Source organism: Alosa sapidissima, chromosome 9 (assembly GCF_018492685.1).
Source record: "Alosa sapidissima isolate fAloSap1 chromosome 9, fAloSap1.pri, whole genome shotgun sequence".
Taxonomy (NCBI): domain Eukaryota; kingdom Metazoa; phylum Chordata; class Actinopteri; order Clupeiformes; family Clupeidae; genus Alosa; species Alosa sapidissima.
In genome coordinates this window covers 6,123,155-6,141,118 of record NC_055965.1, presented here as the reverse complement: position 1 = coordinate 6,141,118, position 17,964 = coordinate 6,123,155, and the positions used below count along the sequence as shown (strand labels likewise).

Genomic DNA, 17,964 nt, shown 5'->3' with positions numbered 1-17,964 from the left:
TTAGTTATCTAGAACTCACATTCATAGCAGAAAAGCACACGGCACCTAGAGTTTGTTTTCTAAGGTGGCTTTATCAGGCTGCTATAAGGAAGTGTGTGAGTCATATACTCACTGAAAGTGTCCTGCTCACTATCACTAAGTAAATATTCTATGCTGTTTTATGTCTTTTAATTATTACTTTTCAAACACTTTTAAACTATTGCCCTTTTATGCTTTTATCATATATTATCTTGTATGTTTTATGTTTTCTTTTTTATTATTTACTTTTAAAACTATTCTTTAATTATTGTCAGAGAGATATAACATCCACCTTCTGTCAAGATGATGGATGGGGGGCCCCCTAATTAAGGTCAGAGGTCAAATTAAAAATTCGCTGATTCAGGGGGGCGTTACCTTCCAGATCATTCTTGATCACGTGAGGTAGGCGTATCTTATGACGTCATGATGGGGAGGTCTTATTTTCTGCAGGCGTGTCTTATGACATCATACAAAGGGGCGGGACCGTTCTTGTTTTTCTGGAACTTTCAGCAACATCGGCGTAACTTTGCTTTGTGCCTTGAAACCGTAAAAAGTGTAGAGTTTTTTTTGTAAAAATGTATAAAAGAAGTCATTTTTAGTTTTTAAAATGTATTAATGTATAAGAAGTTTTTAAAATGTATTATTGAAAAATAAAAAGAAATTAAAATAAAAGTCTGTAAAGCACAACCCAGAGTGTGAGAGGGACAACCGTGTTGAACAGTTAATTTTTGTTGCCGGGGGCCTGTGCGGCGTGCGTGGCTTGCGAGGGCTCTGAACTCGGGGGAGCTTGGGATTCCTTAGGATTCCCTGTGATTCCCCGGGCCTAGTAGCGGGCAGAGGCAGGCAGGCAGGCAGACAGAGTCCCTGGGATGGGACTCTGCGCGCGCGCGCGAGAGAGAGAGAGAGAGCCTGAAGTCTGGAGCTCTTAGTCGCACGTCTTCTCCCTCCGACGGTTTGACTGAAAGTGACTGAAAAAGCGGGAAGGTTTAGGGGCGTGATCAAACAAATGGGGAGGAATCAAAAATGCCTGTGGGCCGGGCTAGAGGCTGAGTGTACAGGCGCAGCAGGGGGTAGGGGTTGAACTTGCACATGCACATGTATGTTGCAAACGTAGGGGCATTCCTTAACCATCAAGTCACGCTACGTCATCAAGCACGAGGTTCGCAAACACAGAGAGGATAAAAGTAGCAGATGCAATCGAGCCCCGGTAACCTTTTTAAAATTCTCCTTCTCTGCAGCATCAGCGCGCATAAGAGGTGAAACCTAGGCTAGCCATTGTGTGAAAATGGCTGAGCAGATGCAAACAGGCACTGGGTAACCTTTTTAAAATTCACCTTTAAGCCTTATGGCCTGCGATTGAAAGTTCAAGCACAATAGAGGGTAGTGTAGGATTACATACATGTAGCCTATGTTGCAAACACAGACATTCCTTAAGCATTAAGACACGCTGCGCCATCAAGGACGAGGGTCGTAAAAACAGAGAGGATAAAAGGAGCAGATGCAAACGGGCACTGGGTAACCTTTTTAAAATTCAGCTTTAAGCCTTATGCCCTGCGATTGAAAAGTTCAAGCACAATAGGGGTAGTGTAGGATTACATACATGTAGCCTATGTTGCAAACGTAGGTATTCTTTAAGCATTAAGACACGCAGAGGCTCGTAAACACAAATAGGATAAAAGAGCTAGAGAGAAAGAGCGGCAGTGCTAGCGGCAGTGAGGAAGAGGCGCTCACTATTGATATGAATGCTGTTGCGGGGCCGTCTAGCGAAGCAGGCACTCCTCAAAACAGGATTTCTAAACCTGACGAAGGCTTGGCGAACGCTCCGGCAAGGAAAAAACCGAAGCCCATTTTTACCTCCAGATATCAAGATCCTCCTCCCAACGAGTTAGGAGGAAAAGAGAGATGGTGTAATATCATTTTAGGCTACGACTTTCATTTTCAATTTTCAACTGAGTCTGTAGACCTATAGTCTACTGTGACGGGACAGATCGAGGGAGCTCCTCCAAAGGACCCCATCATTTTGAGATCTTATGACTTTAAAACGTGTCAAGGAATCATCAGTAACTGTTTGAAAGGTAAAACGGAGGGAGAAGAGAGTATCTCTGCGGTGTGGTGCTCTGTACCTACAAATGATGAGAACGTTGTCTATCAGGTGTTTTTGTTGCCTGAAGAATGAAGCTCCGCCGTCTTTCTTTACACTCTCTCGTCAAGTGGGTGACGATGAGGAAAAGGCTACAGTGTAAATTGTGATTAGTTCACTTTACTTAAAAAACTGTGAAAACCTGTTGCCTTAGAAAAAGTAAGTAAATTAACTTGGTAAAGTTTGTTGTACTGTATATTGTATAATATTCTGAGTTGTAAGTTCATACGAAAGTTGTTGTTACTCACACACTCACAAACAAACACACACATCCATATGTACATGTATACAGACACACACACATTCAACAAAATGTAGTCATTCAAACTAACTTGAGCTTCAAACTAACTTGCTTGCTTACTTAAAGATTATCAAGTAATTATTCCAGTTGTTAATACAATTTATATAGCACATTAACTTCCACAATTTTGCATTGACATAGAATGTAATGCTAAACTGTTTTCATTCAAATAATGACAAGATTTACCACAAACATTACAGAGTGTGCACCCTGCATGTATGAAACTCAGGCTTTTAATACACATTTTTAGTTTGTGCAGAAGGTGATGTTGGAGTTAGCCTTAAGGGGTTGCATGAGAAATGTATGTTAGATTGTGTAAAATACCCTATAGGGTTTATAGGCATATTAAGGCCTGCATCTGCATAATCTATCTTTAATAATCAATTTTTCTGATTTTTCATAAAGCCAGATTGTATTTGAGTATATACTGTAGACATATCAGCCTCACTACTTTAACTAAAGCAAACATTTTAAATTCAACAGTTAATATTGAGATTGGATGTCAGTTGTCAATAAAAGACTGCGTCGTTACATTCCTTGTGTCACTGATTCCTTGTGTCCTTGTCTTCTGCCTCACACATTCATTATACATAGCACCGAACCCTCATTATAGCCCCAAAATGAACACGGAATTCCATTAAACGTAGCATTCTACCTTGTTTTGAAGGGACTGGTTGTTTTTTGAATGGTCTGGCACTTGCCTAAAGCTAGCCTCTAGTGTGAATTTGGTGAGGTTTCACGTGTACTCTTCAGTTTAGAGATTGAGGCGTCTGATGCTCTTTGTTTCCGTGTGATAGTGAGGCCTTGCTGTTCCGGACAGTATTATTTGGCGACCTTCAACATTTTATCCATTCCTACTTGTGATAATAAACTGTATAAAATAATAAACTCTCTCGTTCAATCCTTAATAATAAGCCTAATAAGGCTCATTTCCATAATGTTACACTTTCTTCATGGAATGGTGGGCATTTCATTCATTCATCATTGCTGTAAGCATTCTTGCGTGCGTTCATTTCTGAACAGAATTCACAATCAAATTGACAGATTCACATTGTCAGATTCAGATGTTTTTTTTTTGTAAAATGTTTATGTGCACCGAGTAATACTTACTTGACTTACTTACTTAGTATAACTTAGATATAACTTACATAGATAAGTTCCTTTACTTGTCTTTTCCAGGCAATCGGTTTCCAAATTGTTTAAAGTGTAGTTAACACATCAGATTTTACAGTGTACATTACTGTGTGTACATGATTCAAGTGTAATCGGATCATTTGGTGTGTTTGTGATTTGACAACAAAATTTTAAAATAGAGTTTCATTTTAAAACAAGTGTTTCATTTTGTAAAAGATCCGAGGGATTCTGTTATTTGGCTGTGGCGGCTGTGTGTTAATTGTGTTTTTCGGAAAAAAAAAATTGAATTTGAAATTTCAAAATTCTGCTTAAGCAATGGAAGGGAAAAAAAACTGTAACAACAGCTCTGCTCACACCGTTCTCTAAAAATTTGCTCCACGATCTTACGAAGCCCCCTTTAGTCAAATAAATCTCCTCAGGTTGTAATTTTAGGCTATTCTCTTTTGACAACTCAACTGTTTCCACAACTTTGTTTTCTGGAGATTTTAATCATTTTACATCTCTGAATGACAATATATCTTGTTTTATACTTTGAGAATCCCCACATTTTTTTGTTTAGATCAGAAAACCGCATCGGAAATCAGTTTCCTTCCTTTAATAGAGCATTGTTCAATTTCCAATAACCTCATAGTGATGGAAAATCTGAGGGGTCTGTTTATCCGGACAAATAGCAGACTGGGGAAACGTAAGACATGATCAATCCACGATCAATCCACGATTTGAGCGTTACGTTTTTTATTTGACATAGTGATGTCCAAACCTCCTGCACATATCTGTACATACAGTAGGCTACTGTACATATCCGTCTATATGGTTTTCTTATAATCATTTCTTATAATATATTCTGTAAATAAGCTGCAAACATCTATAGTATTCTTACTACTATTATAAAGTTACTGCTACTTCATTGCACATATCTGTAGCCTACATGTTGTTCATACATTGTTCATATGCTATATAGACCTGCTGCCGCTTCTTGTTCTCGGTGATATGAACATCCACTTAGATGCCCCAGGCTCAGCGGACTTTTTGGCCCTGGTCCACTCCTTTGACCTCGAACTGGTTCAAAGCCCACCGACTCACAAAGCTGGCAAAGAGCTTGACTTGATTTTCACTCGGAACTGCAGCACAGACACCCTCACGGTGACACCTCTCCATCTTTCTGACCACTTCTTCATCCAGTTCAACGTCAGCCTGACAGAACAGCCTCCGGCTCCTCAGCCGATGGTCACGTTCCGCCGCAACATCCGGTACCTGTCTCCAACGCACTTCTCCTCTGTGGTTGCCTCCGGTCTACCTCCACTCAACACCTTCTCCTCTCTGGAGGTCAATGAAGCCACTGACTCGCTCTGCTCCACACTGACCTCGTGTCTAGACGAGCTGTGCCCTCTTACCACAAGGCCAGCTCGATCCAAACATTCTCATCCATGGCTAAATGATACCCTCCGATCGCAGCGCACCAAACTCAGAGCCGCGGAGAGGAAATGGCACAAATCCAAACTAGCTGACGACCTCAAAAACTACCAGACACTCCTGACCTCCTTCTCAGCCAGCATCACTGCTGCTAAGACTGCTTTCTACAATGACAAAATCAACAGCGCTACAGACACTCGAAAACTTTTCTCAACCTTCAAATCGCTACTCAACCCTCAGCTGCCTCCTCCTCCATCCAGCCTTACTGCAGATACCCTCGCCTCATTTTTTACAAACAAAGTGGCGGCAATCAGCAGTCAATTCTCTACATGCCCACTCAACGCATCTGACTCAGATACCGCACTCCTACAACCTCTAGGGACTGCTGGAACATCTTTTTCAGCATTCACGCCTCTCTCCGAGAGTGAAGTGTCCAGACTCCTGACATGCAGCCGTCCTACCACATGCTCGCTGGACCCTATACCTACGAGCCTACTTCAGTCCATCAGCCCGACCATCGCTCCAGCTATCACACATGTGATCAATGCCTCGCTAACCTCCGGCACATTTCCAACAGCGTTCAAAATGGCCCGGGTAACACCGTTACTTAAGAAAGCTTCTCTCAACCCTGCTCAAGTCGAGAACTACCGCCCTGTCTCACTACTGCCTTTCCTATCCAAAGGCATTGAACGAGCAGTCTCCAAACAGGTCTCTGACTTCCTTTCACAGAACACCCTTCTGGATCCAAATCAGTCTGGGTTCAAAAGCGGCCACTCTACCGAAACGGCTCTGCTGTCTGTAACAGAAGCCTTAAAAGAAGCCAGGGCGACCGCTCGGTCATCAGTACTCATTCTGCTTGACTTATCGGCTGCCTTTGACACGGTTAATCACCGTATCCTTCTCTCTATACTCGCTGACATGGGAATCTCCGGAGCTGCTCTCTCCTGGTTTGAATCCTACCTCACAGGACGCTCGTTTAACGTATCATGGCTTGGTCAGCTATCTGCACCTCACCATCTCACCACAGGGGTCCCCCAGGGCTCAGTGCTGGGCCCCCTCCTCTTTGCTATCTACACCACCTCCTTGGGACAGATTATCCGTTCGCACGGCTTCTCATACCACTGCTATGCAGACGACACACAGCTCTATCTGTCCTTTCCACCTGACGACCCCCTGGTTTCAGCACGGATCTCGGATTGCCTTTCAGACATAGCTACATGGATGAAGGCACACCACCTCCAGCTGAACCTCTCAAAGACTGAACTGCTGGTCATCCCAGCTAAACCTACCATACACCACGACATCAACATCAAATTTGACTCCCTGTCTGTTTCACCGACCAGGACTGCAAGAAATCTAGGAGTTGTTCTCGACAACCAACTAAACTTCTCAGATCATGTTGCCTCAGTCGCCCGGTCATGCCGTTTCACACTCTACAACATACGGAAAATCAGGACTTACTTGACTCAAGATGCTACCCAACTTCTGGTTCAGGCAATAGTCATCTCACGACTCGACTACTGCAATGCCCTCCTGACAGGTCTCCCAGCCTGCGCAGTGAAACCACTTCAGATGATCCAGAACGCAGCGGCGCGCCTGGTCTACAACCAACCCAAAAGGGCACATGTTACCCCGCTGCTCATCCAGCTACACTGGCTACCTATGGCGGCCCGCATCAAATTCAAGTCTCTAACGCTTGCCTACAAAGTAGTCTCCGGTTCTGCTCCCACCTACTTGAATGCCCTCATACAGACTTACACTACCTCCAGACCGCTGCGCTCCTCTGACGAACGACGTCTAGCTCTACCACCGGTACGCTCAAGCCAATCCAAACTTTTCTCATCTGTTGTTCCTCGTTGGTGGAACACACTGCCAGTTCCTACAAGGGCAGGGACATCCTTTTCCACGTTCAAAAAACTCCTGAAGACCCAGCTCTTTAGAGAACATCTACTCTCATAGCAACACTTACAACAAGTCTTACTGATCCTAGCACTCACCAGCCGTTTTAAACTGACAAGTAACTGTTAAAATACAGCACTCACCGACGCACTTATTCTTACTGTACTCTAATGTGTTTTTTTTAAACTGTCCTAAAATTGTGAGAATTGTTCTAAAACTTACTGTTTACCATGTTGTTAGTCGCTTTGGTTAAAAAGCGTCAGCCAAATGTAATGTAATGTAATGTAATGCTGCTAATACGCTGCACATATTTACCTTCTGGGTTTACCTTCTGTAAACCAGCTATTCTTTTCAATTTCTTGCCCTGTCCGTCTATAATTTATATATCACATTGCACTTTCCTGCTTTTTTTACACTTCTGGTTAGACGCAAACTGCATTTCGCTAACTTTGTACTTGTACTCTGCATAATGCCAATAAAGTTGAATCTAATCTAAGACCCAGCAATTCAAGTTGAATCTAATCTAAGACCTATACGTAAGTCAAGCATCACACTGGCAAAATGTATTCGAGTCCTACCGCACTCTTTGTGTTGCACCCTGTGCATGTAAAATGTGCTATATAAATAAATACTTACTTACTTAACGGAGCGCACAAACTTTCTTTTCAAAATGGCGGACATAGCATTTTTCTCATTTTTATAGCGACGCAAGGGGTGATTGATGAAATTTTTGGGGGTGTGTCTTACATAGGCATGTTAGTTTTTCACAGTGTTTCATTGGTTGATAACAGTTCAGGGGGGAGTGTTGTAACATAAAGACATAAAAAGCATCGGGTAGGTGTGTACCGAGTAACTAACTTTCAAGACAGTCAAACCAATAACTTGTCAAGAGTTTCTGGACCTGTATTTACAAGGATGGCCGAATCGCATACACCAAGAGTATCCGTTTCCAAGAAAAGAGTTACGCTCACGTCGGTTAGCAACAGGCTAATGGATCCTGAAATAACTTTTGCCATCCTAGAGTGCCCCCCACACTCATCTCTGTGGTCCATCATGCAGAGGTCAGACTGTGAGGGTCCCTAATACAGTTCACTGATTCTTGGGAATTTGTATAAAACAGGTTTTAATTTTGAAAATAAAAAGTTTGTGAAATTATAAAATCTGAAGGTACATCATTATAGACCAAGGTATTGGCTGTTCAGCAATGTACTGGTCATTTTATATTTTCCTATAAGTAAATTTATATCATTATATGGGAGAAAAATCACTTTCAGTGACATTATACACAATACTACGCATGAATGCAGGTACAATAAATGATAACATTAAATCATCTTCATATTAAAAACACATTCATATCAAAACATCAAAGTATCTTGCATTCATATCAATATACTTATGCAAAACATGCTCTTTATGTAAGTGTAAATAATAAAACACTTTGATTTACAATATTTTGCCTGAGTAGCCACATTGTGTATATGCAGAAGAAAAAAAAATGCATGATAGGTGGTCAACACTAATAACACTTTTATTTTATCTATATTACAGCAATATTTGACTTAGTGACATTTCACACAAAAAACCTTGCATGCTTTCAAGTTCATGTCAATGAGTGATGAAAATACACTCTCTGCTTACCGTCACCATTACAAATGCATAGAGAATGTTACAGAGAAAAGCTCCCAGCACTATTGCATCTTGTGCTTGATTTTACAAAATTACTTTTCAAAGTCATTGCAGTAACTTTGCAGAAGCTATTATCTATTATCTTATTTTCATGTTTGGATTCATAGCCATAGACCATAGAATTTAGGTGAATAATGTGTTTCTTTAAGTATGATGTAATGAGTCATTTAGCAACATTTTAGAGTAGTATCTCAGAAAACAATGCACAAGCCTTGGGAAACATGAGCAAGCCTGTAAAAACATACAATATGTTCATACCATCACCAATAAATAAATAAATCAGAAAACACACTCCAATCCTTCCAACTGGGTAGTCATCATCGGTGACTTTACATCATTTGAATACCTGTGTGTGCACACATTACTGCAAGTCTTCTCCTCAGATTTTATTATTGACAATTTACATGTCTTCAAAACATTCAGCTAAAGTCTTTCTTGAAGAGCTAGGTGATATGCTGTCAGTCATTTGCATAGAGTTTGACTGTCTTATCAGTCAGTCTTATCAGATTATATCAGAGGATCTAAACTTACATGTGGATAATCCTGAAAACAATTATGCCAAGGAATTAATGTACAGGGGGCCAACACACTCTCTCGGCCATACCCTCGACTTTGTTATCACAAAGGGTCTCAATGTCTCTACAACTGTTAAAGACCTGACCTTACCCAATCATTTCTGTGTTCTTTTATAATGTCTATGTTCCCAATAACATTTCTATGATGACAAAAAAAGGAGAATCATAAATGGCTCTCTTTGAGCAAGCACTTTCACAGACGTCAAGTCTACTTTCAGACGGTAGAAGACTAATTGAATGACTTTAACACAAAAATGGCAACCATTATGGATGACATTGCTCCATTACAATTCAGGAAAGTTAAGGACAAACAAAGCACCATGGAAGCAAAATCCAGCGGTTAAACTCCTAAAAAGAGAGTGTAGGAAGACCGAAAGAAAATGGCGTAAATACAAACTTCAGATCCGCATTGAGATCCATAAAGAGATGCTCCGCACATACAGTATAACTCTGACGTATGCAAAGGAAGATAGACTTTCTTTTCTAACATCATCAGTAGAAGTTAAAATAACACTATTTTCTATTTTCAACTGTCAAGAAGTTAACAAATCCCCCCTCAAAATAAATGCCTGAACTTCTCTCAACTAGTCATCTTTTTCAAAGGTAAAATTGACAAAATCAGTCAACATATCTGCTCAATTACTACTTCAACATCAGGAATTTCCAGCTACAAATAGAGGGAAACTTAACTTGATAGAGAACAGAGTTCAGCTTGATAGACTACAAAACACTTGAAAAAAACGGTACAGCTCTGTCGCCAAATGACTATGGTTCCCTAGAATTTCTTTGTCAGTGTATTGAGCAAATGAACAAATGGATGTCTCAAAATTTTCTTCAGCTGAACAAAGACGAGACGGAAGTAATAATATTTGGTAAAATGGAGGAAAGACTTTGGGTTGCCACACTCCTTGACACAAAAGGGTTGAAAGCAAAGTATACTGAAATATGGGTGTATTAATTGACAGTGATATAAATTTCAACAGCCACATGAAAGCAATAACTAGTGTAAATCAGCTTTTTACCGTCTCAAAAATATTGGCAAATGTTTGACATGTCAGTTCTCATTTGCACCGCTGGTTAGATGAAAAATAATATTTCACCCGTGCAATGACAATAAAGTTGAACATACTCTAATCTAAAAACTTAGAAATATGAACTAAACGTGAATTTAATCTTAGTGGAACAAAATCTTCAGCACATCTTCTACTTACTCAAAAATATATGAACTGACTTACAATGCGCATAAGAAAAATGAACCGCTTCATTCTCAATACCAATTTCAAATTTTTGTCTGAAATTGCACAGCGCCTGCTTCAGAGGCCACCTAGTTGGGCCTATCCAATGCTTGACCTCTTTGGACACTGTAGTTTCTTTGGAAACAATCAGAATAACTGTACTGACACAGAGTTACAAAGGCTAGAATATAGATTTTTTTTTTCTGTCGGATTACAAGCCTCTCTGAACTGACCACATTTCAACCCCCTAGGTCACTTGATACGACTTAGAAACACAACTGAGCCCTAGCACCAGGTATTGTGGAGCTGTGTGCAACAGTAGATCAATATAGAATGAAAATGTGGGTACCATTATTTGCCAAGATATGCTCATGCGTTTTGTAAAATGCCCTATGGAAACTCCCCATAGGACTATTGGTTATCCAAAATGCATACTGACAATCAAATGCTTACATGCATATGAACCCCTTTTGTGTAGAAGCATAATCTTGGTCTCAAATGAAAGATAACACTCTGAAGTTTCTTGTAGACTATTTGAATTGTATGTCAGGGTTTCTGATATAGAATGACTACGCAAAATATGGAACAATTACACAAAAGTCTCATTTTGTTCCATTTTCTTTGTTGCTTCAATGGGTGTGTATAAGATGGACTATACATCTGCACATCGAATATTGGATAAAACAGCATGAAGATTCCATTTCTATGGATTCCTGTGAATATGTCAAGACCCAATATGCTGAATCTACTTATTGCTAAGGATATACACTGCAGTTAGAAGATAGGGAAGCACCAAAGGTGATAGAGGGGGAGGAGGGCATTTTTGATGAAATTTAAGTGAGACATAGTAAATTAATCTGACAATGTAAAGCACTATACAGATTGTACATGAAAAGTTGTCATGTTTGGATTCCCAAGAGTCCAAGCTTTCAAATGGTGTATACCATTACCATGCTACATAGCACTACGGTGCATACAATTGGTTTAGAATGTTGGGGGAGGTGGGGGAGGGGGGATAACCGTCTCGCCAGCGGGACACTGAAGACGGAGTAGCATGACCTCTCTATCTGATACCCGTTGAAAAGTTGAACTGCATGGAACTGACAGGGATTATTTTTTTGTTTTTTATAAATTCAACAACAAAATAGCATGGCATATCATACCATACTGATAGATTTTGCTCTTCTCAAACACAATGTAGCCGGGTGAGATTTTTACAACTACATGACCTTTTATCAATCCAGTTGCAGTAGCCCTAGATCCCAACCACAATTGATGATTTTGAATTGATTTTATTCCGATGAAACAGAATTTATGGCTGGTGCTACAAAACTTTCAACCTCTGTAGCACCGGTGTTACTTGCAAAAAAGTTAACGTACAGCCCTGATCATGCTTACTGCATGCATCCACATACCAGGCTTCTTTCACCAACACTAATGTTATAACGTTACCATCCTTTTTGAATTAGCGCATATGTTTGGCTTACCATGTTAGTCTATGCTCATATCTATGAGCTAACACTGCTAGTTAGGAAAATGATAGCTAATGTTTGTGAAAGCTGGCTTCCACAAAAAACTTAACATTTACATGGGAAAAGATAGATAAAACACACAAAACATCCTTTCCTTAACATCTATAACAATAGTCAATTAGCATTTGAACAATAGCATTTGAACACCATTTAATGATAGCCTATTGCTAATTGAACCAATATGTTTCTTATTGAATGTTTGCCACAGTGCTCACAATTGTTATTTGTTATCTGTTCTTCACGTCATAAATACAGTTTACAATCCAGTTTTCAGAACAATACAATGTATTATTATGAATTAGCATGAGTAGGGGCACTAGATGACGGTTTAAGATGATGTCAGTGATGCATAATTCCTACTGGTAATGACTTTATTTTTTACTATGATGATTTAATATTTGATGATGGGTACTTTTAATAATGATATTGCTTAATTGTACCTTATATTCCTTGAAAAATGTTTATCTCAGTGCTCAGGATTATTTAACCATTGGTCCAAAAAATAACAAAGTTGTTAAGCAAGAAGCTATTGACTTGAGTGGTATAAGTTTTGGAATTGTATGTTGTAATGAGGCCACTGTCACCGCCATCAGATTAGTGCCCACAGTCAGTTCTAAAGTCACCACCGTCAGAGGGAGTTTTTATTTGTTTTAAATGAATAAGCTTACAATATGTTTCTTCAGTGCTGTTGAGTTATTAAAGTAATAGTCTCTTTTAATACAAAAAATATGTTTGTTGAAGAATTCTGCCCCACGGTCCGTTTGCATGCAATTTCTGAGGCCCTCCTCCTTTAAAATGGATTCAACTATTTATACAATTATTATTTTCATACATACCCAGGTATATTTGCTAAAAATGTCTATGTGTGTGAACGTATATTTAAAGTTATCATTCTACTTTGAGTATATAGGCATATCCACCAAGTCTGCTTGAAACTGTTTCAAAACAATTATCTTGTAATTAACATGCATATTTTTGTGAAGTGTATAAGAATCCTCGACAGATAACCAGTCGGTGACATCTTTGTCAGACAAACGTACACCTGTATCTTTAAATACAGCTTCTTTTAATCTTGTTTTATCGTCGAAAGACCCCTCACTGGATGGTGTATAGTAAACCGCATTTAGAGGGTCCGTCATGATAACCTTTTCACCAAATATTGATTTTGATAACATTTATTGTCACCCACACAAACACATTTACAATGGTAAAGTATCAAACTAGTTTAAAAGCTATCTATAAATACAAAAAACACATTTTCATACAAATTAATGATACAAACATCTACAGTATATGTACATACAGCTATTATATGTTGTCTATGATATGTTTTTTCAAATTTCACATACTGTTACGTGATATGGTTTGTTAATGGAGGCCCCTACTCTACATACAATAGGTTAGAGCAGTCTTCAGACAATGACCTAGCAAGCATCATTTGTTTTTAAGGGCATTAAGCACTGCAAATTCTATGGTAGGCTATAACAGAATCTTGAAAAGTCAGAATCTTTTGATTGCCTGTTTCTAACACAATAATCTTTTGAAAAAAGTATTTTTCACACCAACAGTCCAGAGCTTTAATCCAGAGCTTCAGCAATGTTTTCCTTGATTGTAATGTTTCATACACAAGGGCCTCTACAGCACCCCAGGAATTTTGAGGGTTTGCATGAATTCCTTACGTCTGGAAAACACTCGTGATGACTTGTAACAATTCTGGCTTAAAAAGTCTCTGTTTTTTAGATTCCCTATGTGCTTCTGCTAGTAGTAGGCATCCGGACTTCACCGCCGAAACAATTTTCACATAACTTCTCAGCGATGATATGCTGTAGAATGCTGCACACACACGCCTTTAGGATGTTGTAAGGTAGTGACAACCAAATCCGGTAGCTTCAGAGGATTCACAGGTATTTGTTGACGAGACAATCAATGGTGTTTCAGCATTTTCTTCTTCTTGTATGTCTGTCATTTCGTTAAGTCAAACATACTCTTCAGCCATTTCAAGTTTCAAGTTATCGCTGAGACTGAAGTGACCCTTTGCATGCTCACTGTTTAAGCTTCGTAAACGAGGGGCGTTGATTCCAAAGCTGACGATTCACAATTGTTGGCTAGATCAAGGCAACGCATCGGGAAAAGACGCCTCTTGATCCTTTGGTATCTATCCAAGCCAACACTACATTTGAACAATCTATCAACCTTTTTGAAAACATTACTTAAAACAAGCATGTCTTTCCATAGATACCTCACTTTAGGACCTTGTACGAATTTCTCTACATCATTTTCTGCAGTAAATATTGCTTCAGCATATGTTGCTATTCTGTAGTCATCACTACACAGGTGAATGAACACCTGTGTTTCTATTTCAAGACAATTAGCATAAATATGGTAACATTTGGTATAGACCGAACTATTCCATGATGCTGTGAAGGTGCTATCCGAAACAGGTAGTTCAAGATCACTCCAAATATCCCTAAACATTATCCAATCGACAGCACAAAATGAGATGTGTAGCATCCCCTCTGAAAACACCAAATACGGTGAAGCCAAAACATATAGCTTCACACTGCATTCTTCTTTATCAAAAACATAGCCTCCTATGCGAACATCACTCAACATCCATTGGTATTCCAGAGCATTGCTCGGTTTATGAAAAAAGTTTACGAATGTTTCCGGCTTTCCTCTTTTTGGTGCAAAAGTTATTTCAGGATCCATTAGCCTGTTGCTAACCGACGTGAGCGTAACTCTTTTCTTGGAAACGGATACTCTTGGTGTATGCGATTCGGCCATCCTTGTAAATACAGGTCCAGAAACTCTTGACAAGTTATTGGTTTGACTGTCTTGAAAGTTAGTTACTCGGTACACACCCCGATGCTTTTTATGTCTTTATGTTACAACACTCCCCCCTGAACTGTTATCAACCAATGAAACACTGTGAAAACACTGCAAAAATGTCATCAATCACCCCTTGCGTCGCTATAAAAATGAGAAAAATGCTATGTCCGCCATTTTGAAAAGAAAGTTTGTGCGCTCCGTTAAGTAAGTAAGTAAGTATTTATTTATATAGCACATTTTACATGCACAGGGTGCAACACAAAGAGTGCGGTAGGACTCGAATACATGCACTGCAAATTTGCCAGTGATTTGTCAAGTAGATTCAACTTGAATTGCTGGGTCTTAGATTAGATTAAACTTTATTGGCATTATGCAGAGTACAAGTACAAAGTTAGCGAAATGCAGTTTGCGTCTAACCAGAAGTGTAAAAAAAGCAGGAAAGTGCAATATGATATATAAATTATAGACGGACAGGACAAGAAATTGAAAAGAATAGCTGGTTTACAGAAGGTAAACCCAGAAGGTAAATATGTGCAGCGTATTAGCAGTAAGCCTAGCATATGAACAATGTATGAACAACATGTAGGCTACAGATATGTGCAATGAAGTAGCAGTAACTTTATAATAGTAGTAAGAATACTATAGATGCTCTATTAAAGGACGGAAACTGATTTCCGATGCGGTTTTCTGATCTAAACAAAAAAATGTGGGGATTCTCAAAGTATAAAACAAGATATATTGTCATTCAGAGATGTCAAATGATTAAAATCTCCAGAAAACAAAGTTGTGGAAACAGTTGAGTTGTCAAAAGAGAATAGCCTAAAATTACAACCTGAGGAGATTTATTTGACTAAAGGGGGCTTCGTAAGATTTTCCTTCCATTGCTTAAGCAGAATTTTGAAATTTCAAATTCAATTTTTTTTTTTCGAAAAACACAATTAACACACAGCCGCCACAGCCAAATAACAGAATCCCTCGGATCTTTTACAAAATGAAACACTTGTTTTAAAATGAAACTCTATTTTGTTGTCAAATCACAAACACACCAAATGATCCGATTACACTTGAATCATGTACACACAGTAATGTACACTGTAAAATCTGATGTGTTAACTATACAACTACACTTTAAACAATTTGGAAACCGATTGCCTGGAAAAGACAAGTAAAGGAACTTATCTAGATGAAGTTATACTAAGTAAGTAAGTCAAGTAAGTATTACTCAGTGCACATAAACATTTTACAAAAAAAAAAACATCTGAATCTGACGATGTGAATCTGTCAATTTGATTGTGAATTCTGTTCAGAAATGAACGCACGCAAGAATGCTTACAGAGCAATGATGAATGAATGAAATGCCCACCATTCCATGAAGAAAGTGTAACGTTATGGAAATGAGCCTTATTAGGCTTATTATTAAGGATTGAACGAGAGAGTTTATTATTTTATACAGTTTATTATCACAAGTAGGAATGGATAAAATGTTGAAGGTCGCCAAATAATACTGTCCGGAACAGCAAGGCCTCACTATCACACGGAAACACAGAGCATCAGACGCCTCAATCTCTAAACTGAAGAGTACACGTGAAACCTCACCAAATTCACACTAGAGGCTAGCTTTAGGCAAGTGCCAGACCATTCAAAAAACAACCAGTCCCTTCAAAACAAGGTAGAATGCTACGTTTAGTGGAATTCCGTGTTCATTTTGGGGCTATAATGAGGGTTCGGCGCTATGTATAAAGAATGTGTGAGGCAGAAGACAATGACATAAGGAATCAGTGACACAAGGAATGTAACGACGCAGTCTTTTATTGACAACTGACATCCAATCTCAATATTAACTGTTGAATATAAAATGTTTGCTTTAGTTAAAGTAGTGAGGCTGATATGTCTACAGTATATACTCAAATACAATCTGGCTTTATGAAAAATCAGAAAAATTGATTATTAAAGATAGATTATGCAGATGCAGGCCTTAATATGCCTATAAACCCTATAGGGTATTTTACACAATCTAACATACATTTCTCATGCAACCCCTTAAGGCTAACTCCAACATCACCTTCTGCACAAACTAAAAATGTGTATTAAAAGCCTGAGTTTCATACATGCAGGGTGCACACTCTGTAATGTTTGTGGTAAATCTTGTCATTATTTGAATGAAAACAGTTTAGCATTACATTCTATGTCAATGCAAAATTGTGGAAGTTAATGTGCTATATAAGGTGTATTAACAACTGGAATAATTACTTAATAATCTTTAAGTAAGCAAGCAAGTTAGTTTGAAGCTCAAGTTAGTTTGAATGACTACATTTTGTTGTGTGTGTGTGTGTCTGTATACATGTTCATATGGATGTGTGTGTGTGTGTGTGTTTGTGAGTGTGTGAGTAACAACAACTTTCGTATGAACTTACAACTCAGAATATTATACAATATACAGTACAACAAACTTTACCAAGTTAATTTACTTACTTTTTCTAAGGCAACAGGTTTTCACAGTTTTTTAAGTAAAGTGAACTAATCACAATTTACACTGTAGCCTTTTCCTCATCGTCACCCACTTGACGAGAGAGTGTAAAGAAAGACGGCGGAGCTTCATTCTTCAGGCAACAAAAACACCTGATATACACGTTCTCATCATTTGTAGGTACAGAGCACCACACCGCAGAGTTACTCTCTTCTCCCTCCGTTTTACCTTTCAAACAGTTACCGATGATTCCTTGACACGTTTTAAAGTCATAAGATCTCAAAATGATGGGGTCCTTTGGAGGAGACCCCTCGATCTGTTCAGTCATAGTAGACTATAGGTCTACAGACTCAGTTGGCCCAATTGAAAATAAAAGTCGTAGCCTAAAATGATATTACACCATCTCTCTTTTCCTCCTAACTCGTTGGGAGGAGGATCTTGATATCTGGAGGTAAAAATGGGCTTCGGTTTTTTCCTTGCCGGAGCGTTCGCCAGGTCTTCGTCAGGTTTAGAAATCCTGTTTTGAGGAGTGCCTGCTCCGCTAGACGGCCCCGCAACAGCATCCATATCAATAATGAGCGCCTCTTCCTCACTGCCGCTAGCACTGCCGCTCTTTCTCTCTAGCTCTTCTATCCTCTTTGTGTTTACGAGCCTCTGCGTGTCTTAATGCTTAAAGAATACCTAGGTTTGCAACATAGGCTACATGTATGTAATCCTACACTACCCCTATTG

The 17,964-nt window shown here is 39.1% G+C and overlaps 1 protein-coding gene across 2 annotated transcripts in view; it reads right to left on the bottom strand.

Annotated features, from left to right (window-relative positions):
• Positions 1 to 17,964, bottom strand: part of LOC121719314 — a 41,480-nt gene that overhangs the window by 3,400 nt on the left and 20,116 nt on the right. Inside the window, exon 1 of one of the 2 annotated variants that reach the window (XM_042104791.1) lies at positions 20 to 123. The exons of the other annotated variant lie outside the window; for it this stretch is intronic. Coding sequence (XP_041960725.1) covers positions 20 to 25 — 6 coding nt within the window. The 5' untranslated portion in view covers positions 26 to 123. Of the gene's footprint in view, positions 1 to 19; positions 124 to 17,964 lie in introns of those variants that run through there. 2 annotated transcript variants of the gene reach the window in all.